The sequence below is a fragment of the Hevea brasiliensis genome, chromosome 16 (genome assembly GCF_030052815.1).
Source record: "Hevea brasiliensis isolate MT/VB/25A 57/8 chromosome 16, ASM3005281v1, whole genome shotgun sequence".
NCBI classification, from domain to species: Eukaryota; Viridiplantae; Streptophyta; class Magnoliopsida; order Malpighiales; family Euphorbiaceae; genus Hevea; species Hevea brasiliensis.
In genome coordinates, this window is record NC_079508.1 from 69,315,166 (window position 1) to 69,342,942 (window position 27,777).

The 27,777-nt window shown below is 34.3% G+C and overlaps 2 protein-coding genes across 7 annotated transcripts; both read left to right on the plus strand.

Moving 5' to 3' along the window:
* The first annotated feature begins 18,380 nt into the window (after positions 1–18,380).
* LOC110656069 (uncharacterized) lies at positions 18,381–23,132 on the plus strand. Of its 5 annotated transcripts, none has more exons than XM_058137906.1 (7): positions 18,381–18,588; positions 19,626–19,818; positions 21,854–21,995; positions 22,079–22,209; positions 22,565–22,627; positions 22,743–22,811; positions 22,920–23,132. In XM_058137906.1, exons 2-7 carry the CDS (start codon positions 19,627–19,629, stop codon positions 23,001–23,003), a joined length of 681 nt encoding a protein of 226 aa, XP_057993889.1. In that variant the 5' UTR covers positions 18,381–18,588; position 19,626; the 3' UTR covers positions 23,004–23,132. The 5 variants fall into 5 exon arrangements, with proteins under 5 accessions (XP_057993889.1, XP_021668305.1, XP_021668304.1 ...); XM_021812613.2 differs by having other exon boundaries at positions 18,382–19,263; positions 19,360–19,818; XM_021812612.2 differs by having other exon boundaries at positions 18,382–18,588; positions 19,360–19,818.
* A 1,936-nt stretch (positions 23,133–25,068) lies between these two features.
* On the plus strand, positions 25,069–27,479 carry LOC110656070 (probable E3 ubiquitin-protein ligase RHB1A). Of its 2 annotated transcripts, XM_021812618.2 has the most exons (5): positions 25,069–25,213; positions 25,516–25,705; positions 26,027–26,459; positions 26,611–26,720; positions 26,814–27,479. In XM_021812618.2, the coding sequence occupies exons 2-5, from the start codon at positions 25,640–25,642 to the stop codon at positions 26,841–26,843; spliced, it is 639 nt and encodes a 212-aa protein (XP_021668310.2). In that variant the 5' UTR covers positions 25,069–25,213; positions 25,516–25,639; the 3' UTR covers positions 26,844–27,479. The 2 variants fall into 2 exon arrangements, with proteins under 2 accessions (XP_021668310.2, XP_021668311.2); XM_021812619.2 differs by having other exon boundaries at positions 25,204–25,705.
* The last annotated feature ends 298 nt before the right edge of the window (positions 27,480–27,777 follow it).

Genomic DNA, 27,777 nt, shown 5'->3' on the forward strand with positions numbered 1-27,777 from the left:
TTCTGCATTGATGTTGTTCAGGGTACAAATCCCATATCCATGCCACCTTATAGGATGGCACCAGCAGAATTGAAAGAGCTAAAGGAGCAACTACAGGAGTTTTTGGACAAGGGTTTTATACGTCCGAGCACTTCACCTTGGGGCGCTCCTGTTCTATTCGTGAGAAAGAAAGATGGGTCCTTGAGGTTGTGTATTGACTGCAGACAGCTGAACAAGGTGACTGTGAAGAACAAGTATCCACTTCCTCGGATCGATGATTTGTTCGATCAGCTCCAAGGGGCTAGATTCTTTTCCAAGATAGACCTGCGATCAGGCTACCATCAGTTGAGAATCAGGAATGAGGACTTGTCCAAAACGGCATTCAGGACAAGATATGGTCATTATGAGTTCTTGGTGATGTCTTTTGGACTCACTAATGCACCAGCAGCCTTCATGGACTTGATGAACAGGGTGTTCAAGCCATTTTTGGACCGTTTTGTCATCGTATTCATAGATGACATTTTGGTATACTCTCGGACCGAGGAAGAACACGTGTGACACTTGAGAATGGTGTTGCAAACTTTGAGGGAGCACCAGCTATATGCCAAATTTTCAAAATGTGAATTTTGGCTAGAAAGCATCTCATTCTTGGGACACGTGGTTTCTAGTGATGGCATTCAAGTGGATCCCAAGAAAATTGAAGTCAGAATCGATTGGCTTAGGCCTACAATACCATCGAGGTGCGAAGTTTTCTGGGTCTAACTGGCTACTATAGGCGTTTTGTGCAAGATTTTTCCAGGATAGCGGCTCCCCTAACTAAGTTAACTCGAAAGAATGTTCCATTCATTTGGACAGATGACTGTGAGAAGAGCTTCCAGAGCTTAAGGAGTGTCTAACCACTGCCCCTGTGTTGACACTACCTATGAGTGGTGAAAGATATACTGTGTATTGTGACGCCTCCAGAGTTGGCCTAGGGTGTGTTTTGATACAAAATGGAAAAGTAGTGGCTTATGCTTCAAGACAGCTGAAGAGGCATGAACAGAACTACCCCACCCATGATTTGGAAATGGCGGCTGTAGTCTTTGCACTAAAAATCTGGAGACACTACCTGTATGGTGAAGTGTGCGAGATATACACCGACCACAAGAGTTTGAAGTACATCTTCCAACAGAGGGATTTAAACTTGAGGCAGAGGAGATGGATGGAGCTTCTGAAAGACTATGATTGCACCATCCAGTACCATCCTAGGAAAGCCAATGTGGTAGCAGATGCTTTGAGCAGAAAATCTTCTGGCAGTTTGGTACACATTTCAGTAGAGAAGAGACCATTGATTCAGGCAATACATGAGTTGATGGATCAAGGTTTAATCCTAGATCTTTCAGATGAGGGGGTATTACTGGCTCATTTTTCAGTGAGGCCAGACTTGAGAGACAGAGTTAGAGTTTCCCAGCACAGAGACCAACAATTGATGAAGATTATAGAAAGAGTACAGCAAGGTGAAGGTGGTGACTTTGGATTTGCCAATGATGGCGCCCTAGTGCAAGGTTCAAGGATATGTGTGCCCGATGTGGACAATCTCAGAAATGAAATCATGCAAGAGGCACACTATACACTGTACAGTGTCCACCCAGGTTCCACCAAGATGTACCATGATGTGAAAGATAGCTACTGGTGGAATGGCATGAAGAGAGACATAGCAGACTTTGTGTCCAAGTGCTTGACTTGTCAGAAGGTGAAGTTTGAACACCAGAGACCGTCAGGGAAGCTGCAAGAGCTCCCTATCCCAGAATGGAAGTGGGAAATGATCACTATGGATTTTGTGACTGGGTTGCCTCGTACCACGCAAGGATATGATTCGATATGGATAATTGTGGACCGTCTAACCAAATCAGCTCACTTTTTGCCTGTGAAGACTACGTATTCGGTGGCACAGTACGCCCGACTCTACATTCGAGAAATAGTCAGATTGCATGGAGTTCCAACTTCCATAATATTTGACAGAGGGCCCCAGTTCACTTCTCGGTTTTGGAGAAAGTTGCAGGTGGCACTTGGCATACAGTTGAACTTCAGTACGGCCTTCCACCCTCGCATGACGGACAAATTGAAAGGATAATCCAAACACTGGAAGACATGCTTCGCATGAGTGTTTTGGATTTTTGAGGTCAATGGGATGATCAACTAGCTTTGGTGGAGTTTGCCTACAATAACAGTTACCATTCCAGCATAGGGATGGCACCCTATGAGGCACTATATGGAAGAAAGTGTAGGTCTCCTCTGTGTTGGACGGAAATGGGAAAAGCGAAGGTGCATGATATAGACCTAGTGCAGTACACTTCAGAGGTAGTTCCTTTAATCAGGGAACGATTGAAAACAGCTTTCAGTAGGCAGAAGAGTTATGCAGACCCCAGACGGAGGGATGTGGAGTTTGCAGTAGGCGACTATGTATTCCTGAAGGTTTCTCCGATGAAGGGAGTCATGAGATTTGGAAAGAAGGGCAAGTTGGCTGTAACACCCTCTCGGTAGTAATTCCGTACATTCTATTGTTCCGGTGACCGGTGTCGGTCCGGACAGCTAGAACGTCCGAAAAAATATTTAAACTAAAGTGAGGGACCATAATTAACTCAAATATTAATAAGAAAAATTTAGTAAAAATTTTAGAAATAAAATACAACCAAGTTAAACAAGCCGGTGCCCTAGCAAGGGGTAAACCAGAGGGAAGTTACGGTTCTCTCAACGAGGAGCCCTAGACCCGGGGAAAAAATTATAAAATAATTTTTGGCACTCCAGAGAAGGGTCATTGAGGTTCCTATGGCATTAGAATGCCAAGAAAATACCTAGAAAATTTTTTCAATCGGTACAGACAATTTTGACCCGTTCAGCCAAACGGAGGGCATTTTGGTCATTTCGCCTTCAGAGGTGATTTTTGGCCGACTTGTCCAGTTGAGTAAATAATTAATATGACATAAAATATGGATAAACATTACTAGAAATTAAATTGAAGATGAGTAGTGGAGGAAAGAAAAGAAAGTGAGGAAAAAGCTTATTTATGACATCATGGTGATGTCATTAAGAAAACTATGACCAATCACAATTAAGTAACCATTTGACTAACTAATAAAAGAGATAATTGAGACTAAGAAATAAAAGAAAAACCAGCAGCCACCTCTTTCCCATTCCAGCCGAAATCCCTTCCCTTCTCCCTCCATTAATCTTCAATCAAAAAGCTTGATTCTCCCTTTGTTTCACCACAAAACCATAACTTCTCTTCATTAAAATTTTACCCCACACCTTAAACAACCTTTTGGCAGCCTAGAAAGTGAAGGAAAGTGAAGTTTTGAGTTGGGAAAAATCTGCCCTATTCAAGGTTAGTGCTATACTTTCACTCTCACTCCTTTAATCCTTGTCAGAGCATCATTTTAAGACAAGAAATTGTAAGAATTTGAAGTAAATCATATATGTTAGGGTATCTTCAATTTTCGGCAGCCCTAAGGAAGGATGAGTTTGATTGTTTTAATGAACTTAGAGTGGCTAGAAATGATGTTTAAGTTATGAATATGCATGGATGTTGAACTAGTATGCTAATTAAGGTTTATGTGTAAATTGAATTGGACATTAGGGTTTTGAGAAGTGAAAGATTGAGTTGGCTTAGGAAATTGTTTGAGAATATTTTAATGGTCAATTAGTGACTATTTTAGGTAAGTTGAGCACAATTTGGACTGAAAAATAGGATTGCAAAGTGAAGATGTAGGCTGCCCTAGGACAGCAGCAGAGGGACTGAAAATTCAGTCCACTTGGACTGCCATAACTTGGGTTGTGTTGGTCCAATTGGTGTTTGGCCAATTGGACATGAAACTAAGCTTATAGTGGCACATTTTTGCTGAAGAAACCATGCCCAAAAGACCAAAGCAAGAGGACCAAAACTTGGCCCCAATCCGGATACCCTGCAACTGATTCTGCAGAATGACCAAATGAACAGTAACTGTTCATTTGGCCATAACTCACTGTAGATTTGGTCAATTGACCTGAAATTTTTACAGCGACAAGTTAAGACATAGACAAACAAATTTCATGAAGGAACCTACCCCAAATTATGGCCAGAACCCATCCAACCAAGTGACTCTAGTTACTGTTTATGTTACTGTAGATATGGTCAATTCTGCAGATTGGCAATCCGGCCAGCTGTGGTTTTTGGACCATATCTAGAGCTACAAAACTTCAAATGGAGTGATTCGAAAAAGGAAATTCAACTAGACAAAATAAAGAACAACTTTCATGTTTGTCATTTCTTCAAATTCCCACTGCAACAGGGGCCAATGGAACAGTAAAGTTGGGTCTCAAAAACTGAAATTTCTGCCCTCTTAGAATTAAGTTGAGAAATGGAAATGACAATCAATTCCAACAAGTTTTAAATACAAAATGTGGTATGTTTGGGGTGTTAAAACCAATACACCTATTTTCTATCCAAAAGTCAACATTTTTGTTGACTAATGAGGTAAATAGTGACATCAAAACTTGAAATGCACAAATTGAAGAATTTAAAAGTTTCAAATGCCCTAGTATACCTAACATGATTGGTTTGGATAGTTTGGCATGCCAATAGGGTTCAGTTAGCAGTACTGCACATGGCAATATGCCATTCTGTGATTTTATGGCTTTTAGCCATTCTGACCTTCTATTGAGATTTGGCCTTGTGCCTGATGTATTTACAACTTGTTAGCTGTTCTGTTGCACACCGGGAGATGCATATGTGACCGATGGTGTGACGGCCCGAGGTACTAGGTACCCAGCGCCAGTTTACCCGTTATCCAGTCCAGTCGTCTAGTGTAGGTTACTTGGGCAACCAAATGAATGAAAGTGAACAAAGTTAATGAATTAATGTATATACCCATACTAAACAAATGAATCATACACATTCACTACATATTTGTTTTCTTGCTATTTTCTTTTATTTTATTATTGCACCACTAAGCATTATTGCTTAGCGCGTTGCTTTTACCATGCGTAGGTACTGGAGATACAGATCGTGAGCCCAGTAGACCGCAGACTGGGTGAGTCTATCCTGCAGTTCTGCTCAGTGTCCGTGTCACCTCAACTTCTGCAGTGCATTGGTAGGACATTAGGTGTCATTTTGATATTTTGTAGCTAATTTTTACTTTCTCATATGTATTTGAACTTATGTAATGTATTTTGACGTTTATGTAAATAATAAAGATTTATGGTTATGTATGGAAGTAATTTGAGTATTTAATTATTGTTTATATATGAGAACCCCGAGAAATGATGATTGAGAACTGGAACTGAACAATGTTGAGATTTTGATATTGAAATTCTGTTGATGAATTGAAGTTGGGATTGTTTGGAAAATTATTTGGAAGTGTTTTAACAGGTTCCGAAGAACTGTTTTCTCCATTTTTAGCCGGTACTCCGCCGGATTTTCTATAAAATTTTCGGAACCTCAAATAAATTGTAATTTCAATAAATGACTTAAATAAAACATATTTCACAAGCTATAATCAAAATTATTGATGAAAATTAATTAAGGTATAATAGAGTGTGCCGGTACACTGTGTGACATAGCTTGCTAGGCTACACTGTAGACGGGTAAGGGGTGTCACATTGGCACCTCGGTATATCGGACCTTTTGAGGTTACGGATAGAGTTGGAGCAGTTGCCTACCGGTTGGAGCTACCACCCAACCTTTCTCACGTTCATCCCGTATTTCACATCTCCATGCTCAGGAAATACATTCCAGATCCTTCTCATGTACTACAGCAGGATGTAATAGAGCTAAAAGAAAACTTGACATTTGAGGAGCAACCTGTAGCCATAGTGGACTACCAAGTGAGACAGCTAAGATCCAAACAGATCCCTATGGTTAAGGTTTTGTGGAGGAGTTAGTCAGTGGAAGAGTGCACCTGGGAGTCAAAACGGGACATGCGTAGCAAGTACCCTTATCTGTTCAATGTGTAATCATGTACTTTATTCTGCCTTGTGTAAAATTCGAGGACGAATTTTCTATAAGGGGGGAAGAATGTAACACCCCAAAATTTTAAATTTTATTATTTTATGAGCATTTTTGGTATTTTAATTTTATTTAAATTTTAGGATTTTTTTTGAGATTTTTCGGATTTTAAAAATCGGGTTCGATTTTCCGAAAATATAAACTTTGATGATTTTTAAAAATTAATTTAAAGACCACGTGGCAAAACTAAAAATATATTTAGAATCTACGAATTTTTCCGAGTTTTCTGAAATTTTTCGAAATTTTTGGACCTCATTTTCGGTCCCTAGGTAGAGTAAAAATTCAAAAATTTTGTATTCTGAATCGAACCGGCCGAATTGAACCGGACCTGATCGGACCGGTCGAATCGGACCGGCCTTTTCTTTTTCTTCTTTCCTTCCCCGCACGTGTCCGACCTCCTCCCCTTCTCTCTCTCTTTTTTCTCTCCTCCCTCCTCCCCTTGCCGCGCCGCCACCTCCCCACCTCGCCAGCGCGCCGCCTCAGCCCTCCCCCGCGGCCGACCGCCGCCTGGAACGCAGGAAAACGGCTCCAGAAGCGATGCGCAACTCGCGCGCGACCGTTCACCTTCCCGGCCAAAATCCGGCCGATCCGGCCACCAATCGGACCGGGTCTTGTGTCTAAACTCATCTACTCGTCAAGAGCTTTTCATAGACACCAAGAACACCGAAATCCATCGAGCGGTTTGTCCAATTTTTGCCCGGGAAGTTTTAGCCTATTTTGATTTTCAGGCTAGATTTCTCGCAAACCGTGAATCCCACGAGAAAACCGAGAGTACCAGAGCGCTCCACTCGTCGAGAGCTTCGCGGCGACATAAATTTCGAATTTTTCCGACACCATTTTTCGATGGGTCCCACGGAACTTCGCAGTATCTTTTCAAGCATTAAATGAGCTTAGAAAATTCTGAAAAATTTATGTACTAACCCCCGTGTCGTGGGCTTCGTGTAGGTATCTTCAATTCACGAAAATTCGACAGTTGCCCGGGTCTGTGAATTTCCGGCTAGACAGACTCGTTACCGGAAAAGTCTCCGAATTGGACCGAGGTTTTGGCTACCCCCACACTGTTAGATGTCCCAAGCGCGTTCCCGAAGTCGGAATCGGCAAAGGTAAACCTGAACCTTGCTTTTTCGTAATTTTCTAGTGCTTAAATAGGATTAATAATTCATAAAATATTTATGGTAGCTCAGAAAATTATGATTCTTTTTGCAATAGCCTAGTAATATTGCTAAGGACCGCGGGGCAAAGTTTTAGAATTTTTAGAGCTTGTTTGGGTAGTTTTTGCAAAAATGATCAATTATAAGGACTAAATTGAAATTTTACATATTGTGATGGATGACTGATTTGATGGGCCTAGGAGGGGCTGTGTGATGTGATTGAGTTGTGGATATATGAATTGTGAATATAGAAATGTGTTTTGAACCGTTTTGCAGGTTGGGTAGGTCCTAGGTATAGGGGAGACTCTGTCGGATTTTCGGTACGACTTAGGACGTATTTGGTCTTTTCTTGATTGTATTGAGTCATTTGTATTAAATAATTGTAATGTAATTGTCAGGTGAGCCGAGACAGCCTTCTTCCTCCACCCAGCCGCCACAGTAACCATTGTCAAGTCTGTGAGTAAAATATTAATTTTAATTGTAATTTCACTATTATTATATGTTCAAGCATGCCCATGCATCACTTATATGCATATATCTATGTAGATAAACTTTAGGCACGATTTATGTTGCATTCATAACTGTGAAAGTGCCATGTATGTTGCTGTCGTAATTTGGAGCAGTGTGCGTGCGTTGGCGTGCGTGTGATGTGGTGTGGACTATGGATAGGACGGGTAGTCACGGCTTGAGATCTTCGCTGGGACCCGATCCTTCGGGGGGTAGTCACGGCTTAAGTTCTTCGCTGGGACCCCCGATTTGGTTTATTAAGCGAAAGTCTGGCTTGAGTTCTTCGCTGGCACCAGGTTGGATTTAAGAGAGCTGTATAGGGGATCAGCTCCCATATATTATGATTGATATCACTGGGTGTGTGAGTGCTCCAAATTACCTTTATGATGTTATGATGTGAAAACATTGTTGATGTTGCATTTCACTCTACAGGGCGCATTAGTTTTAGATAGTTATAGAGATTATGGTTAAAATTGATATTTTACTCTCTGAGTCGAATGCTCACTCCTGTTCAATATTTTTTCAGGCCACAGGAGGATATTTTTGAGATTAACCTGCTTTCTTCCTCTCAGGTCAATTATTAACGTTTGTATAAACTTGTTAAATCTTAGAATTTCCGCATGTGTTAGAAAGGTTTATTTTATATGGGTCTGTAAACTAAATTATTATTTTGGATCTGTAAACTTAATATTCTATGCATGTTTGATGGATTGGATGAGGGAGCTGAGCTCCCATTTATTTTTATGCTGATGAGTATGTGGATGGTGAGCTGAGCTCCTCAATTGAGTATTTACTGTGTTTACAGGTCGGGTGAGTCAAAAACTCCCCGTTGGTAGGTTCATTTTATGGCCGGACTTTGTCCGATTGATTTCTTGAAATTGAGCCCAAATGGGCCTTAGAGTTGGGTTAAGTGAATAGTTAAGCTTACTACGGGCCTCAGGGGCTTTAGGCTGGCCCAGGTCCTAGTGTCGGTCCGGCCCATAGGTTGGGTCGTGACATTTATTATAAAGTAAGATAATATATTAATAAGTTTTTATATTAATAAATTTATTTAGTTTATAGTTAATAAATTATATTATATAGTATTAAATGCGCTTTATCTTTTTTTTATCTAAGGAATAAATAATTTATGTATTTAATTATTTTAATATTATTTAGTTATCTTAACATATTTTATAAGATTATTTTGAAATATTAAATTTAATCTTTTAAAATATTATATTTTAATTATAATTTTATGTTCTGATTTTTTAAATTTAATTTAATTATTATTATTATTGTTATTATTGATATTATTATATTTAATTAATTTATTAAATAAAATTTTATTGTAAATATTAATTATATTTTAATATTATCTTAATTAAAATTTTAATAAAAATATTTTAATAAAATATTATAAATTTAAAGATTAAAAAATGACATGACATCTGCTGCTTAGAGCAACGTAATTTCAGTGGATTAATAAAAAATTGAAATTCAAAACGTGCGGAGTACTTTACCCTATCACCCTCTCCCTCTCCCGTGTATCTTTCGCCCTTTTCATCATTTTTTTTTTTTTCTAAAGTTACACGAAAAGAGAAAAAGAAGAGAGAAAATAGATTTTAAATTTTGAATGTTCATATTCAGTGATCTCAATGCCTAATTAGAGTAATTTCAATTGCTATAAACTTTTGGTAAAGAATACTTTCATATGGGATCAATCATCCTAGGTTTGATAGCCATTTTTGATGCCGATAATGAGAAAGAAAAATAAATTTTTGTTACTTTTCAATGAGATTTCGGTCAATTTGATTGTTGGATTAATGATCCGAGACTACTGTTAAACTCATCATACCAAAACCTTTGAGATGAGACTAATTTTGTTCCGATTGGACACCATTTAAAAAATATGATCATTAGACAGTTTAGATCAATCAGTGAGATTTTTAAACCTTTTTAATTTCTGTAAATTAAAAATAATTATGTGATAAATATTAATAATTTATGAGTTTCTTTTAGGTACGATCGGATCAGTGACATGTAAAATCTCAAATTTTTAAATAATTATTTTATATGTTAATTATAATATTTTACTTTATTAAATATTATGGAAATTAAATTTGAATTTTCTAGATTTTTAAAATCGGGTTTAATTTTTTTAAGATAATAAATTTTTTCTATTTTTAAAAATTTTATTTAAAGACCACGTAGCAAATCTAAAAACATATTTTGGCTCCACAAATTTTTTTGAATTTTCTGTAATTTTTTTTAAAATTTTTGGATCTCATTTTAGGTTTAAGAGCAGAGTAAAAATTTAATTTTGAGTATCTAAAATCGAACAAACTAAATCGAACCGGAGCGAATCGAACAAGTCGAATCGGAACGGCCGTCTTCTCTTTTTCTCTTCTCCTCCCGCGCACTGCTGCCCACCTCCTTTCTCTATTCATTTTCTCTCTCCTCTCTCTTCCCCACAGCCAGCCACTACCTCCCCCTCCTCCCCAGCTCGCCAGCGCACCACCAGACCTCCTCCCCATCGTCGGCCACCGCGCTAAACGCCGAAAAATCTGGCTTTAAAATGATGTGAAGGACCCCATCAATACTATTTGAATTTTTTGAAAGTATTTGATTATTAATTGGATAGTAATGAAATATAAGGACTAAATTGGATATGGAGAATTTGACCTAGATTTGGTTTCTTGTAGGCTCCATATGGGCATAGTGTTTGCTATTGTGGGCCTGAGACCCTGAACGTTGCATTTTGATAAGTTTTCTTGCAAGGGGCTAGGTTCAGTTATAGGGGAGCTCAGCTAAAATTTTAGCAAAAATCTATGAATAATTCTTTCTTTTTTAGTTTAAATGAATTAAATATTTTGTTAGTAAATTGATAGAGGCCAATGTGTCTGTATAGGTGTTCGGTGCCAGCCATTTTTCTTTCTTTCAACCGGACCAGTTGTAGTCGAGTTGACCATAAGGATGGCAACGGGTCAGATTTTTGCAGGTACCCGATCCAACCGAATACTAATATGACAAGTTTGTGTATTGTATCCATGGCGAGTTCGGGTTTGAAAAATAATATCCGTGGCGGATTCGGATTTTATAGGTTGGGTATTCATTACCCGAACCCGTTTACATAAATACTTAATTAAATATTAAATATATATTTTTATAATAATATTTATAAATTTTTATATATTTTATTTTATATAAAATATAATTTAAATATTTTATGAAATTATTAAAATTTTAAAATATAAACTATTAAATAAAATAATTTTTTATAAAAAATATTAAGTAAAATATATAAAATTAAAAGGGTTTGGATTTTTTTCGGGTAATAATAATATGGTTTTGATAGTTGAGAATAAATTTTAAACGGGTTTGATACGGATTCAGGTTTTGATAATATTAATCAGGTTTGGGTTTTGGTTGAGTGATTTTCACGAGTACCCTACCCGTTGTCATCCTTAGTCGACCAGTTTATGAGTTAAATATTGATTATTTTTGTAAATTTGATATTAATTATATATCTAAAATGCTTATACATTTTATAAATATTTAATTACGCATATAAATAATTAATATATTATGAGCATTCTGATTATTGTTATTTGTTTGTAATTACTGTCCAGATGATAATTTAGAGTTAGGTGTGTTATTTATATATGGTATATGTGGATATGAATTGGACAGATAGTCAGAGTTTGAGTTAGTCTCACTAGAACTCAGTCTATATAGATATGAAAAGTTGGGGTGAGGCACAGTTTTGAGTTGATCTTGCTGGCCCCCATACTTGGACTTAAGCGAAAGTCTGGTTTGAGTTGAGCTCGCTGACGGGATTTGGATTGAGAGAGCTGTATAGGGGATCGGGTCTCATTCTTTCCTATAGAGTATAACCTTCATTTTTTTGCTAGTTGTAGTGATTTTAATTCTTCTATTATATTTAATTATTTAATTAATTATGTATTTATTTTATTTTATTCTTAGAATTCCGCCATGACACTAATAAATAACGTATTATTTGGATATCATAAATGATAGTTAATGAATTAAATGTGTTGAATATTAGGTTTAAGCTAGGCTCCTAATATTATTGTATTCTATTTGGGTTGAGTTAAACTATCCAAATTTGAGATGTAATATTTTATATTATTTTAGTTTTATATGTTGAGCCTTAACTTTGGATCTCGTTATGGGTCAACGAATAATAAAACTTACTATGATATTTGGGGGCTTTATATTGACCTAAGACCTAATACTAATCCAACCCATGAAATCGAATCGTGACACGATTACTTCCGGCAGCCTTGTTAAGTTCTATTTATCTACTTATAACATTTTTTTATCCATAAAAATATACTCATTTTTTTTTTTATCCATTGAGATGACAAATAAAAAAAGAAATCCTTAGTGACAGAGAAAATATACACTTTTTTAATAAATCTTTTGGTAATGGTATGCAATTGTACTATAATGGGTTCTGCTAGAATGTTTGTAAGTTCAAAAAGAGCCATACGATATGAGTTAAAGTTTGAATTTGAAACCCACCAAACTAATGCAATTCTTTCTTTTCCCGTTTTGTATATTTATTGGGAATTGAGATTTCAATCCCTAATTAAAAGTTGCTACATTAATTTTTAAGTGTTCTAAAACTTAAACGATTTAAAATTTATACAGTTATTATATGCTTGCATGTTTCATATGTAAATACAAAAACTACCAAAATCTCATGTGTAAATACTGAATGGAACATGTCCTTGTAGGCAGCACATAAATTAAGTCTCATGAATTAAGCAATATATTAAGATTGCATGTTTTCCTGTGTTTCAAGGAATCAAAAGTCAGTGATAAGAATGGATGGGTTTCTTGTATCATTTTGACTCACTCAATGACAGTGATGACCTTCACCAATCCCCTCAATAGAGATCCACTACAGTTCATTCATCGTTGCTCTTCAATTCATGCAAAAATTCATTTAATTCCAACGTGTTCCATTTAGTCCATCCACGACTAATCATGTGCTTAAGTTACTTCTGTTTAATTTATAATAATATTTAATTCATAAAATAACTTCTCTTTTAATATTTTCACCTTTTAATTCAAATAAAGAAAAAAAAATAATTTTTATTTTTATTCCTTTTTTTTTTTTTTTTCCTAAAATATTTTCAAACATAATGTGAAAATCCATGTCCATGACCATACAACATTTAAAACATTAAACAGACTTTTAAAAAGAAACTTTTCTTAATATATTAATTTAGTGGGTTGAATAATAAAAATTTTTAAAAACTTTATTTTAAAAACTTCGTACCATCTCAGACACGAATTTATAATTTATACTTTTAAAAAACTCTCCATTTCCTTAAAAAATTTGATCGAAGAAAATAAATAAGAAATAGACGGAAGTAAACGATAGCATGTGGGTGGTGGGTCCAGGCTTTGAATCATAAAATCAGGAAGCAGGATGTATGTGGAGTGCGCTCCAGCTGCAAGAGCGGATTTCAAATCCGAATTCAAATTTACGCAATTCTTCTTTTATTATTATTTCTAATTTTTTTTAGATATTAAAATATTATTTCTTACTTTATAATATTATATTATTATTAAAATTATAATTGAGAAAATTATTTTTTAAAAATTAATTAATAAAAATGACAAAACCTCATTTATATATTAATATTAAAATAATTTTTAAATTAATTTTTATTTAAAATAATATTTTAAAAATGCTTTTTTAATGTGAAACCTCAATGCCCAAAAGTTAACTTCATAATGTAGTTTTTTTTTTTCTTTTGTAGTATTTCTATTTTCTTGCTCGGATAAGACCCGACATATGGGTCTATGACACGTGTACCTCATTGCCCTGACTTTTTTTTTTTTTTGTTGAAGTTGCCGGTCACCATTCCCTGTTCAGCTTAGCTTTCCATGACTTCTTGTTCTATACTAATTATTATTATTTTGTGTGACAATACTGCCCTTTAGGTTTAGACACTGCTGCTGGATACCGTTTGCAGACGCAAGGGTCAATCCTGGCCGTTCAATTACTTTCAGTCGGATAAATGGCGTACAGGCATTGAGCATCCAACTTCAGAATCAAGTTCCGGTATCACCCTTCTGAAACCCTGATCCCAAACCCATAGCTGATAGCTCAGCCTCTACAGCAGTACATAATTTTAATAAGAATGGTTGCTGTCAGTAAACACGTAATTCTCGAATTAAAATCTAAAAATTATATTATTTATCACTTTTTTTTGCCATAGAAAATTTCATAAAAGGCTCAAGTAGGCATGGGAGTAGTTAAAAAATAAATTTGAGACAAGGGATTATAAGAAAAAAAAAATCATGTAATGTTACAGAGGCCAAAGCATGGACTGCCTGATTGCATTTTCTTCTAATAAATTCGAAATGCACCTAGTCAATATCAACTATCAGACTTTTGATATCATTGACTATCCCTTGAATCTCCAGCGAGGCTTTGCTATTTTGAAGAGTTAAAATAGTGCTTTGTAAGTCTCCCTCCAGGATAATTCTTTTAAATCCTTTTGCTTTTGCTAGAAGCACTGCCTTTCGACATGCCAAAGTCTCTAGGACTATTGGATATACTATACCAGATTGTCTTCTACAAGTCTAACCCATGAGAACACCTTTGCTACCTCGTACAATAGCAGCCAAAAAGTCCAACCTATTCCTCTTGTTTAGCCCTGCATCAAAATTAATTTTGCAGCATGAGGTCGATGGAGGAACTTAAGAACTATCATCATGATTTTGGTTTTGTCTTATGCTTGTACGTTGTGCTTGCGTTTCAATGAAATTAGAATAATGGTTCAACGCTATAGTTATAGAGTCATTATAAGGAATGTGTTGCTGGTTGAAAATTAAAGCATTTTTTGATTTTCAAAGTTGCAAAAGCAAAAAAACCAGCAAGCTAATAAACTCTAAACCATCTTCATATTGTTGAAAGAAGTTTAAACATTGATTCCAATAGTCTTTCTTGGATCCACCCTGCAGCATAGATGATCACATTCTCAATGGTGAATTGAACTTAAGCAAGAAAAGAACAAGTGCTGATGAGACTCAATAGCCTCGCAGAATTGCATTCTGATTTAGCTGTAGGAATTCTCTTGCTGATTAATTCTTTGGTTGGAACGTGCTCCTTCAAGAGATGCCAAGCAAACAACTTTAACTTTGGAGGGAGGTTAATTTCCAGAAGTCACTCCAAAATCCATCAAGATCCCTCTGTGATGTCGGACCAGGACTTGCCTGCTTGGTTAACTGCATCCAAAGGCTGCAGAAATTGTTTAGCTACCTAATCGCCAGATTTAACTTGGTATTTCCCTTGTTTCGAAAAATGCCATACGAGGCGATCTTCCCCTCGTATCATGTTAACTGGACTAAATAAAATTTTGCTGTTCATCTTCCTCATTAAATTTTTCCTTAAGTACTTGCATATTCCAAGGAGTATGTGTATGAAGGAGATGGAAGACCCACACAACTAAAATATTGTGATTATCCTTAAGCTGAGGTCTGTAAGGGAAGGAAATAGGAATCCACAAATCCTCTTTGTACATAATGGAATTACCGTCATTGACTTGCCACCTCATTTTTTTCTCCAAAGCACTTCTTCCCCAGAGAATACTTTCTCCAACCCCATGATGGATTGCTTTCAGCTCTAGCTTACAAGAAAGAAGTATGGGGAAAATACTTGCCTTTGAGAACCCTAGCCAGCAAAGAAGACTACAAAGAATAAAGACTAAATAAATCATGAAACATGACAATCTCACTTAAGAAAAAAATGATAATGCAGGGTGAGAAAGCAAACATGGTGGTTAATTAGGGTTCAATGCATATATTCTTATCATTAAATTCTTAATTAAAGCTAGGGTAGTTGATGTTGTCGTGAAATTCCTGGATATTGAATTTGACTGGGTTGAGGGTATCCTGAAAATCAAAGAATGGGTGAGGGTTGATGGTGGTTGACAACCACTACAACGCTCAAGTCAATGATTTGATTAGGGATTGAATATCAATATAATAAGAGTGAAAGTTTTGTTTGTATACCTGTTTCTGAAGTCTTACTTGGTTTATATAATGATTGAGATGAAATCTTGATCAGATTCTCACTAATTTTCTAATAAATTTGTAATGGTTATTATTCATAGATTGAGTTGGGAATTAGGTGAGGTTGACACATGATCGATGGCCTGATGGATAGCGTGATACTCGCTTGGCCCGGTCTCAGAGGATGCCGATCTCTTTATTCTTCTTTGATTTGTCTGATCTTTGGATGACAAATTGGTGTGTCTTGAGAGGTCTCCTTAGTGCTTGGTTTCACCAAGTGTTGGATTGAGATCGACTGGGTGAGCTCCATCTTGTTCGGTGCTCCGTTGGGAGAGTTTTAGCTCGGTTAGTTTATTAGCCTTTTATATTAGTAGTGAAATTTATCTCTCTTCTTTAGTGAGAGGAGTTTTTTCTCTATGCATGGTAAGAGTATTTTGAGTTTTCGATCTGTGGCCATTCCTTACCCTTCTAGATAGGGGATTGCTTCTCACTGATTGGAGAGTGGTCTTTCCTTGCCACCTTTAATATGATTTTGTAAATAGTTTTGTCTATATATTCTTATTGGTAGATTTGAGATTCAAGCTGAGGGATTTGTTATTGATCTATATCTATGGCTTGTCTCTTTGGGGTTAGTCCACGGCTAGCTAGTAATCTTAAGGATATTGATGATGCCATTTAAGCTGTTAGTCTCTGATACCTAGCTATAGAAGAATGAGACGCTTAATCTCTATCCAGTCATTCTCGGTTTCACCAGAGACTCCATCATTCTTAGCTCCTCTTTGATAGTAGCTTATCCTCTTTGAACATTAATATCCAAGGGTTGTTGTTTGAGTGGAGAGCTTATTAGCTTCGTGAGACTCTTGTCTCTTCTTAAATGTGTTCGACACCCTCTATTCTTGTGCTACCTTGTGATCTTCATCTCCCTTAGCAATTGGTGGATCCGCTGCTGGTGATGGTGGTTTGGTGTTTTGTTCTGTAATTTATTGGCTGATGGGTTACTTGTTTCTAGTCGTAGGGATTCTGTGTTTAGGCCTTAGGTCTCATTCTATTTGGACTAACTTGATTGTTTAAGATATTCTTATTGGTAGATTTGAGACGGGTAACCATGCATCCCTTCTTTAATCTAATGTAATGAATTTACTTTTTCTCAATAATTAAAGCTCTACTTAAATTAAATAGTTAACCAAATTTAATGTACTAATAAATCCCACGTGGGAAAAGCTTAAAGATGACAAAAAAACGATTAAGGAATTAAAATATATTTTCTTGCATGTTTTTGAAAAGGATTAAAGAATTAAAATTTCCCAACATATACCCCAAAAGAATTCATTAAATTAGAATACATTTAATATTTTCATTAAAATTATTAAAAAATTATCATTAATGTACCAATTAGAGAATTTTAAAATTAATTCAAAATTAAATTTAATATATTTATATTAAAGAATTCTATAATAAAAAACTATTTTTATTTTAAAAATACAGTGAAAAAATATTTAGAGAAAATTGATTTTCATTCAGAGTGGTACGTGGCAGCAGCAACACCAATTCTCAGTTGAGGTTCCATAGAAACAGAAATAGAACACAGGTGTACACACTCTATTGGGTTGACATGGCAAGATATTTCAAAAGCTCTCTGGACCCCACAAGATCACGGCGCTACAGTAACCAGATTTCATCAAATACGACAAAACAAGGCAGCAAACAAAAACTTCACTAACCCAATTAGCCAAGCTGATTTCAGCCGAGCCGAGATATTACAAAGGAGATATTTAGCTCACCTTTTAAGTACAACTTATCAGTGATAGGTAGATATATAAATAAATTAATGGCTGATTAATATGTTACTTATTAAATACAGTTTGTATTAATTTTTTTTTTAAATTATTTTTTATTTAATTTTATTTTTTTATTATATTAATTTTTTTATTTAATTTAAAAATTAATATTATTAATATTTTTATATTTTTTATTTATAATTTTAATATTTTAATTAATACATTTTAATTTTATTAAAATATTTTTATTAATAATATAAAATGTAAAATATTTATTTATATCAAAAAATTTAAAATTAATTATAAATTTTTTTTTATCAATAATAATAATTATGTTATTATTTTATTTATATTTTTTAAATTATTTAATTAATTTTTAAAAAATTTAATTTTTTTTATTTTAATAATAAAATAAATAATATAATATAGATTAATAATTATATTTTTATTTTAATAATATAATAAATGATATAATATATTAATTTAATAATAATATATTAATTTAATAATTATATATTTAATTTAATAATCAAATAAATAATATAATATAATAAATTATATAATATATATTTTTATTAATCATTTTACATATTAATAAAAATAATTAAATATAATTTTATTAAATATTTAATATAAATTAATTATTATTAATTATTTATTATCAACTAATAATAATAATAATTATTAATTAATAATTAATTATATTCAACATTTAAATTAATCATGCTCCAAGTCTAACTCATAGCATAAGCCTAGCCCTCCGAAACCAACAAACAAACAAAGATGCGCAAAGCCCAACGTTTCTCCCCCAAAAGTAAAGCTAGAAGGAGAACCGGTGGAGCCGGTTGGAAGGGCGTGACCGTACAGCACATGGCAGTTGGTAAACAATTAGTGTGCTCCCCCTCTCTCTGTCTCTGTCTCCGTTATATCTGTTTTCTCTCTGCTCTCTCTCTCACTCTCAGAAGCTGTGCATTTTTCGCTGCTCACTTTCGAAATTCCTGCGTGTAAACCCCTCCGATACAATACAAACCCTTAGATCTGGTTAGTTACCCCATTTATCGTTCCCCAAACCGCTCTAAAATGTTCTAAATCGGTTGCATTTCACTTCCTTCAGGTATTAGATATGTGCTGCTTCCACTTCGTTTCTTCTCTAAACTTCTCTTCATCTTCTTCTTCTATTTATAATGTTTTTATATGTATAGAGAGAGAGAGAGAGAGAGAGAGAGAGAGAGAGAGAGAGAGGACATGAATGAAATAATCATTTTTTAATTTAATCTAGCTGCTAAGTTTTTTTTTGAAGATAAAATTAATTAGAATTAGAACTACAAGCAAATATGATTACTATTTATGGCAATATCTTTCTGTTTTCTTATTTTTCATTGCTTTTCGTTTTGAATTTTATTAAAAATATTTTAAGAAAATTTTTCTGTTCGGTATTTTTTTAAAGTTATTAATTTGAGATTCCAAATTTGGATTTTCTCTTTAAAAGCTTTCTGTGGTGATGGAATCAAAATTTGGGGATTTTTGTATTGAAAGAGGATTGGATCAGGTGTATTAGATTGCTTGTAATCAGATGAGTTTTGGTAGCTATATGATCGTAGTCAAAAAGCTTGATTCAATCTTGTATACATAGTCGTTGAATAGTTTTCAGGCTAAGTGTTATGTCAATTTGACTTGAAAAACGAAAGGATTAATGAGGAGCACCCTTTTCAATTGAATCCAGCAGTGGTTCATTTATTGAATTCAATCTCTGTCCGTGATTCATTGATTGCGCATTCGTAGTTTACTTGTCAGTTCTCTCCCTCTCTCTCTCTGAATTATTAGTCATGCTGTAAATCTGTGGATTTTTATTTCACTTATCTTTTTTTTTCTTTGGCTTCTTCAGGAACTGTAATTAGAGCTTGGAATGCTTCTTCAGGAACTGTAATTAGAGCTTGGAATTTGATATTGAAAAGAAGCTTAGTTAGATTTTGTTTAACTAGTAATTAGAGCTTGGAAATTGAGAAGTACCTTCATTTTTGTTTTTCTCACAAAATTTGATGGGTTTTCCTACAAAAAATTGAGGAGTTTTAGATTGTGGTTAATGCGTTAATTTTTTTTTTTGTTGGGTTTCTTAACTGTCTGGGTTTTCATCAAAATTTGGAGGGTAAGGATGTTAGAGACCGAGCTATATCCTTCTCGGATATTTTCTCCTTTTCGAGAGGAAAGTGGCGATGAAGAGCTCTCTGTGCTTCCTAGACACACCAAAGTCATTGTCACCGGAAACAACAGAACAAAGTCTGTGCTGGTTGGTCTGCAAGGCGTGGTCAAGAAGGCTGTTGGTCTTGGGGGCTGGCATTGGCTGGTATTTGCTTATATTTTTAGTGCTAATCATTCGATAATATAGTAATAATGGCTTTTTGTCTTGTGCACTAACTTAACATTGATTTTTTATCCTTCTCCTCTGTACTCGTATTTTAGCCTCGTCTTTTCAATAACGCTTTTTGTCTATTTCATTTTTTTACTAATAAACAATTCCAGGAAATTGTAGAAAAAAAAAAAAAACATGCAAAATCCAAGATTAAAAAAAAAAAGGTTGTGTTTGGATTGGTCAAGTTTGATCCATGGGTTTTGATTCTGGCGAAAGTCATTGCTTGGATTTGCTAAATATTTATGGATTTGGATTTGAACGTAATCAATAGAAAAAGTTTGAAAGGTTAAAATTGATGGGTCTCTAACAATTTATAGGCTCCCATAATTTCAAATGCAATCCAATATTTTTTTTTTAAAGTTTATGAATTTCAAATCCAACTCAACATAAATTTATAGTATTATGCGTAAATGTCTTCTTTGTTTTAGGTCTCAAGCTAACGTCTTTTTTTTTTTTCCCCTTTTTTTTAAATTTTTTCCCTTTGTCATTGCTTCATTTTAACATGGAAGCTTCTTATTTCGTAGGTGACAGATAATTCCGGTGGTTTTATTATTTAGTTGATTTATTTAATTATTATTAATTTTCCCTGCATAATTAGTTTTCACACGTTTATTTGTTTGATTTCACACACGTTTATAGTACTCTGGAATTCGTTCTTTTTATTTCCTCACAATAGGCGATAGGCGTTCATATAAAAATTTTATAAAGGATCGCCTTTTAGGGAATTCCTAGATCTTTAGCCTCAACTTCGAGCAGTCTCCGTTTTTTCACATCTTTTATCTGGTCAGACGATGTCTAAGGGAGTAAGTACAGGAGCTCTTAAGATACAAACTGCTTATTGGATTCATAATTATTATGTTCTGACTTAACCTTTTTTTCCCTTGAAAAACTCTTTACAATTATCAATTTTAGTTAATTATTCTTCCTATCTTTTTTGAAAAGATTCGTGGCCATTATATTTTTAGTCAGTTTTTCTTTCTATCTTTGTTTTTTTTCTTTCTTTTTTTTTTTTAATGGCATCTTAGAATCTTGATTATGTCTTTTTAACCATCCATAAGTATCAGATTATTCAAAAAATTTCTGTGAATTTTTCCCCAAATTTGTCAACTTGTCATAATATGAAGTGACATGGAACCTGGATGCTTTTGTCGTATTAAGAGCGTTGAGACTTACCTTCTTATTCTTATTAACAAGTTGTTTTGCAATTATAAATTGGTTGTAGGTAGACATGGTTTTCTACAGAGATCTTTTATAATTATTAAATTAGGGTTCTTTTCAGTTGATTATTGTCTTGTCCATATCTTGTTAATAAGGCCACTGTTTCAAAAAAGTGGACTAGCTGGAAATTATGAAGAAATATTTGTGTAAATTTAGTTTAGGATTAATTTATGACATTCTTTCACATAATTCATAATTCAACGATGATTATATATAAATTACACATTTATCCATCATTATTTTAATTATTGTAGTCTATGGATAACTTGATAGACTAAGTCCACTTGGAAATTTTTCACAACTTTGATGTAACCCCCCTTCCCCAAACAAAAGAGAGAATAACCATATTTAGAGCCATAAATTGATCAAGTATTTAGTTAGTCAAACTATGAAAAACCATTGAACTGAATGAATTGGTTAAAGTAAACTTCATAATTTTTTTTGTTTAAGTTTGAACTCTGCTCAGTTTTTGAAAATAACAAGTATCATATTCATTCAATGGTTTCTTTTTTTTTTTTTTTATTTGCTTCAAGTTTTGCGAATTGCAGAATACCAGAAATCTATTGTTGAAGAAAGGAAAAGATGTACCATTTTGCATATTTTGGAAGTTGTATCTGATGAGATGGAACTTTCTGTGATTGATTGTTGGTCACTAGTTGCTTGTTTTTTACTGCTTTATTTCGCTCTCTGTCCCTTTGTTGTGGGTTATGAAATTTATGATGATGCATCCGTAATGATTTTGACATGCAAGGTTCTAAAAAATGGTGTTGAAGTTAAGCTGCAAAGGAATGCATTGAGTGTGTTGGAACATGCTACTGGGAATGAAGTGGATGAAGATAATGATTTTGATACTAGCAGTGGCTCTGACATTGGTGAAAAAGACCATGATTTCTGTATGGTGATTTGATTAAACTCCCAATTTAGTTTATCCTTTATAGAATTTGTATCTGTACTAATGTTGATAAACATTGGGCAGCTAGTGGCAGTGAGTTCCATAAAATTAGCAAGCCAAGAGTTCGCTCAACAAGGCCATGCTTTCCATTAGCAAAGTCAACAAATTTTAGCAGTTCCAGAGATGTTCAGTCGATTACTCATACCCCCCAGTTGGTAAGAGATCTCAAAAGAGTAGGGCATCCAAGTAGTTAGGCTCCTGGTCAATGTGTATGTTACACTTGAGCCATAGATTTGAAACCTAACCAGGATTTTAACATATTTGGCATATTTGAATAATTGAATTGGAAGGATTGGTTGGTTATCCTCCAAGTGAAGAAAGTTGCATGGAATTGGACTTGTTTCATTGAGACAATTTGATGGCATATTCTTTGTTTTCGTACCATTTTGTGAATTGTTATGTTGGACTTTGGTTCTTCATTCTGTGAAACACCTTCACTATACAGAGCAAGATTTAGAATTATGTAACAAGTGATATTAACATGTTCCCATATTTTTCCTGGATATTCAGAAGGTGAATTTGGCTAAACTTGGAACAGAATCACTACGGAGATATTGCAGACGATTCAACCTTGTGAGTCTTTACTTGGCCATTGCACCTATATTATTATTATTATTATTATTATTATTATTATTATTATTAGAAGTCCTATATAAATTTACTGGGTGTTATGCAAAATTTTAATTAGGCGGGTGTTCACTCTGATTCATCAAGGGAGCAAATGCTTAATGTTGTGCGAGAACACTTTGCTTCACAGGTAAACACCTGTCTCACACGCATGCACGCACACAAGCACATGACAGGAGCTCATGTAAATCTGCTTTACTCTATTGTCCAGTAAATCTGATATATTTTATTGTTGCAGCAACCATTGGATGAGGCACGAGTGATTGCAGAATTCATCAATGCTGCGAAGAGACGGAAACTAGCTGACAGACCAATGGAGTGAGATTTCTGGATGTTTGAGGCGTTGTATAATTATATACATATAAACTAACATATAGATTAGATCTGATCATATACTGATATGGGAGAATGGTTCATTAGTGAATGAGAGTGTCACCTCAGATTCTAACCATGTAACATTTGGCTGATGTCTAGTTAATTTCCAGTAGGTATCTGATTAAGGTCGATTATTAGCTAACTACTTAGATATAATGAGATTTAGAGAGTAGAGGTCATGGCAGCTACTAAATATTTTGCTGACATATTGCATTCTTTTTTTTGAAAGTCTTCATTCTTCATATAGATTTTGTTTTGACAGTGTGAGTTAAAAAATGAACAGGTGCGCCATCCAGGCTTAGACTTCCTTTGGAATTATGATTGGGAGGTCAAAAAATTGCTTTGAAATTTCATATAAAATAAAATAAAATCCTTTTAGCAGTTTGACAAGGCTGTAGTCAAACTGTCTCTTATTGTAAAAGTACTTCGGTTTTCACATAAACATGTATATGCAGATATTAAATTGAAAATAAGGGTAGGTGCCAAATCATAAATGCCTGCTGAGGGTGAATGTTTTGGAATGATTTGAGTTACCAGGCATGGTAGGCTATTGATCCTGTCCAGTCTTTATCAATGGTATATGGCTTTCTAATGTACAAAGAATTTATCCATTGGCACTTAGGAATATGTTCCAGAAAGTACCATTGTAATTTAACGGTAGTGTCCCTGTCGTTGGCAAAGGCAAAGAGTGGAATTTGGTGCCACCAGGATATTTTTCTACGATTGGTGGTGGGGGTGTGGGTGATGGTAGTTGTAGACAGGAGGGGAGGACCCTTGTGAAAATAGCGAACCCGAAGGGGCATGATTTACCAACGGGGTCCCAAATTTCAAATCCAAAGGATACTATTTGCTTGCTTAATGCTTCGGCCTGTTTTTTTTTTTTTTTTTTTACTGTCAATGGCTCAATGCCAGGAAGCATCACTGTATATATATATATATTTCATCAAATATAATGAATTAAAAATTTTATTACCATTCACTGTTACTTCAATATTCCATCAATAAATTGCTATTAATTTTGTTTTTTTAGTACATTTGGCTCCGGCGGCGAAATTAGATATCAAATTATGGGGCCAAATATAAAACCGTAAACATGATAAATATACAAATATATATACATAAGTAGTAGTTAAAAAAATAAATTATATATAATTCATATTAATTAATTAATTAAAATTTTAGAATATATAAAAAATAACAATGAAAATCAACTTTAACCATTTTTTATGGATATAATTCATTGAATTATTATTTTATTAATAAAATCTATAAAACTAATTAAGATAGTTTATAATTTGAATAAAAAATTATTAAAAACTAATGAAAAAACAACAATGTAATTAATACAGACTAAAAATAAAAAATTATAATAGTATAATAATTTTAATAAATTATATTAATTTATAACTAATTATTTATGATTTAAATAATTAATGTAATTTTAATTATACTTATTTATGAATAAAATTTTTCTTAAAAAAAATTAAAGAACTTACAAATTATAATCAAAATTATTTAAGGGGAGTGGTTGCCTGTTAGGACTTCGCCATTGCCTCTTAATCCTAATCCTAATAGATTTTTACCTTTATTTGACTTCGACTTTAACTAAAACTCGAGATTTTATTAAATTACTGCAAATTTATTTTCAGTGAGTTATAATTTATTGGTATTAATTTTAAAATTTTTTATTTATATATTAATATTATGATTAAATTTTAATTTTAAATTAAAACGATTTTTTTATATACTTTAATAACTCTAATGCTGATTTCTCACCTTATTGAATTACATACGAATTTGCTATTGAATATCAAACTTAATCCATATTATTACCCAATAGAAAAAGCAAAAAATATTTATTTAATCATCCTGATCTAAAAAAATGGAAAATATAATTATATATAATATATTTACGTGACATGCATAGGAAGGGTATTAAATTGCTAGGAAGATTGTCTAATTAAATTAATTAATTAATTAATTAATTAAAAGTGTCTTGCTTCTGCAGGCTCTCGAAGCCAAGCCTCTTCCAGGCCCCATACACAAAGGACCCATAAAAGAAGACCCAATCAAATCCATTCTCTTTCTACTGTTCCTATCTGTTCAATTCCAATTTTAATTCCAGTTCAATTCCTATCAAATTCTTAATCATATCAGGTATTAATTCCCACTGTTTTCAGATTTTTTTCCCCTCTCTGAGCGTATCTACTACAGCTGTTTTTGATCACTTTCTGCTGTTTGATTGTTCATTTGCGAGCTCATATAGATTTATATTTTCTGTAATTTTTGTGTTTCCTGTTATGGCCTTCGATGGTTTTTAATTTTGATTGATTGCTTTTTATTTTATGTGAATTCATTGCTGAATTTTGTTAGGGTTTTATTGGGGTTTTAATCCATGGTTTTGGTTGCTGCTGGAGTGTGTCCTTTAATGGGGTTTTAACCTTTTTTGGGTGGCTCAGGTGTGCCTCTTGGATTGTTCTAATACAGTTATACGTTTCGCTTATGGTGGATAGCTGGTAGCAGCATGTGATGCCCAAGTGAATAAAATTTTACATGGATATTGGAGATAAAATACAAGGATAAATGGGAGGTTGCTGCTGTTGTTCTTCCAAGGAAGCTGAACTAAATAGTGCGCCGCCTTATTATTATGTCAGTACAATCTCTGCCCTCTTCTATAGATGCTTTTTTTTTTTTTTTTCCTATTGTCTTCAGCTGAAATTTGTGTTTAAATACTTATATTGCATGTCTCTTGTTGCGAATCTTATATTGATTCTTTTGAGCATCCGGGTGTCTGTTTTATCCTTTTAGATTTAAAGACTAGTTAATTCAGTTCTTTCTTGCTGTTCATATGCACCCTTACACAAGCACCCCGAAAGGCGCCATTTTTTGCATCTTAGAGTCAGAGGGTAGAGAAACTGATTTTACTATTTTTTATATTCATTGTTTCTTGAACAATTACTCTTTCTGCAGTACTCCAGAGCATCAGAAGAGCATGTCCCACTATCATCCCGTCATGGTGCTGCGTCTGCACTCCCCTTGGGACTCTTGGTTGATACAAACCTTGACACGTCAGTCCCTGATGCTTACAGGCCGCCTCCTCCACCTATGCCATTTGATGTGGCTCTAGGACATTCTCCAACTCCTCAAGGGGCTCAGGAAACTTCCAGTGATAAAGATGATGGAACAGTGCAAACAACAAATTCTGATTCTGTTCAAGAAACAACTGGCATGAATACTCGAGAAACATTGGCCAAGTGTGAAGATATGAAGGAGTCAGACTGTAAAGCACAGACTAATTTAGAACTTGATTCAGCAAAGGAGCTAGAAGTTGAGCTCCCAAAGTCGGTTGAACCTCTTGTTTCAGCAACAGAGGAGGATGATTGTTGTCCCATCTGTCTGGAAGGTAATGCTATTACTATATTCTTTAATTCCTTGCAAGTAGTGGCCTTATTATGGTAATTGAAATTACTTCAATTGTAGTTATTTTAGCTGTGATGTACCATTTTTTGGTGCTGGTAATGACATAAAATTTGAACCTTTTCTCCTCCTTGCAGAGTATGATGCAGAGAATCCAAAAATTACCACAAAATGTGAGCACCATTTTCACCTTGCATGCATTCTTGAATGGATGGAAAGAAGCGACACCTGTCCTGTTTGTGATAAGGTTAGCCTCGTGAAGTTAATTATTGATCAGGTGATCAGATAAGACCTTCCATATTCTTGGATGGTAACATAGTTCTGATTTCTCATGGTGCAGGAAATGATAATCGACCCTCCTATTGATTAGTAGTTATGCAGAAATTTCAACTATGGTCAAATGCAGAAGATTTTTTTGTTCTTTAGCATCCACTGTTAGTGGTTGCCACAGATGCGTATGCAGCTGTTCCTGTTACTTTTGAAGAGTCAGTGCCAATATGCTTATTGCCTTTGCGCTAAAAACTCTTTCAAACATATACAATTTGAAAAGCAAATGAAAGAAAAGGGAGGAGGATGGGGAGTTGGACGAGAAGCAAAAAAAAAAAAAAAAAAAAGACCATAGTTGGATGCTGGTCCTGCATATAATTCCTGATGTCCATTACTTCTGAAGCTTTTGTCAAAGCAGTGTAACAGTATAATGTGTAAATTTGCATTATGCATGATGCTAGTCATATTACTTGTACAAAGATTTTGTTATTGCCTGAAGAGAGAAGTCCATTGGTGGGCTGCCCTTTCTCTCCCCTCCCCGTCCTCATATAGATTTCTGCAATTTTCAAACTGAAGTACTGTTGACGTCTTCATTTTATTTGTTTGTGAGATTACTTGATGGTGGAAGGTTTGATCAGTGTAAGTCGAGGAATGATAAAAAAGAAGGGTCTTTGTTTTCAAGATAATTCGTGTAAATAATACTTATCTGGATTTTAGATGAAGGATTGGTTTTTGTTGACTTGCTGGTTAATGATTTGCATCAACTCATTTTCGGCTCTTGGATTTGGATGGAATATATTAGGCGGCCCATGAAAAAAATACTAGTCTGTAATTTGCTTAAATTCTTTTGTTATGCCATTGGTGTGACTCTTTTCTTTCTTCTCACTGGAGGCTAAGGCTCATCAGAATTGGTTGGCTAAGGTGATCTCTCCTCCTTCTCCTCTCTTCTTAATTGAGGTTGAAAGGTCAAAATATTATTTTAGATATGATTGAAAAATAGTTTAGAGAAATTATTTAATTATTTTGAATTTTTTATA

What these genes read in the sequence shown, in the direction of transcription:
- LOC110656069 (XM_058137906.1), top strand. Translation starts at nt 19,627, where the DNA reads ATGTTAGAGACCGAGCTATATCCTTCTCGGATATTTTCTCCTTTTCGA. An exon ending in TGAAAAAGACCATGATTTCT is followed by an intron (nt 21,996 to 22,078) that starts GTATGGTGATTT and finishes AACATTGGGCAG; the next exon opens with CTAGTGGCAGTGAGTTCCAT. An exon ending in ATTGCAGACGATTCAACCTT is followed by an intron (nt 22,628 to 22,742) that starts GTGAGTCTTTAC and finishes AATTTTAATTAG; the next exon opens with GCGGGTGTTCACTCTGATTC.
- LOC110656070 (XM_021812618.2), top strand. Translation starts at nt 25,640, where the DNA reads ATGGGAGGTTGCTGCTGTTGTTCTTCCAAGGAAGCTGAACTAAATAGT. An exon ending in TTGTCCCATCTGTCTGGAAG is followed by an intron (nt 26,460 to 26,610) that starts GTAATGCTATTA and finishes TCCTCCTTGCAG; the next exon opens with AGTATGATGCAGAGAATCCA. An exon ending in CCTGTCCTGTTTGTGATAAG is followed by an intron (nt 26,721 to 26,813) that starts GTTAGCCTCGTG and finishes CTCATGGTGCAG; the next exon opens with GAAATGATAATCGACCCTCC.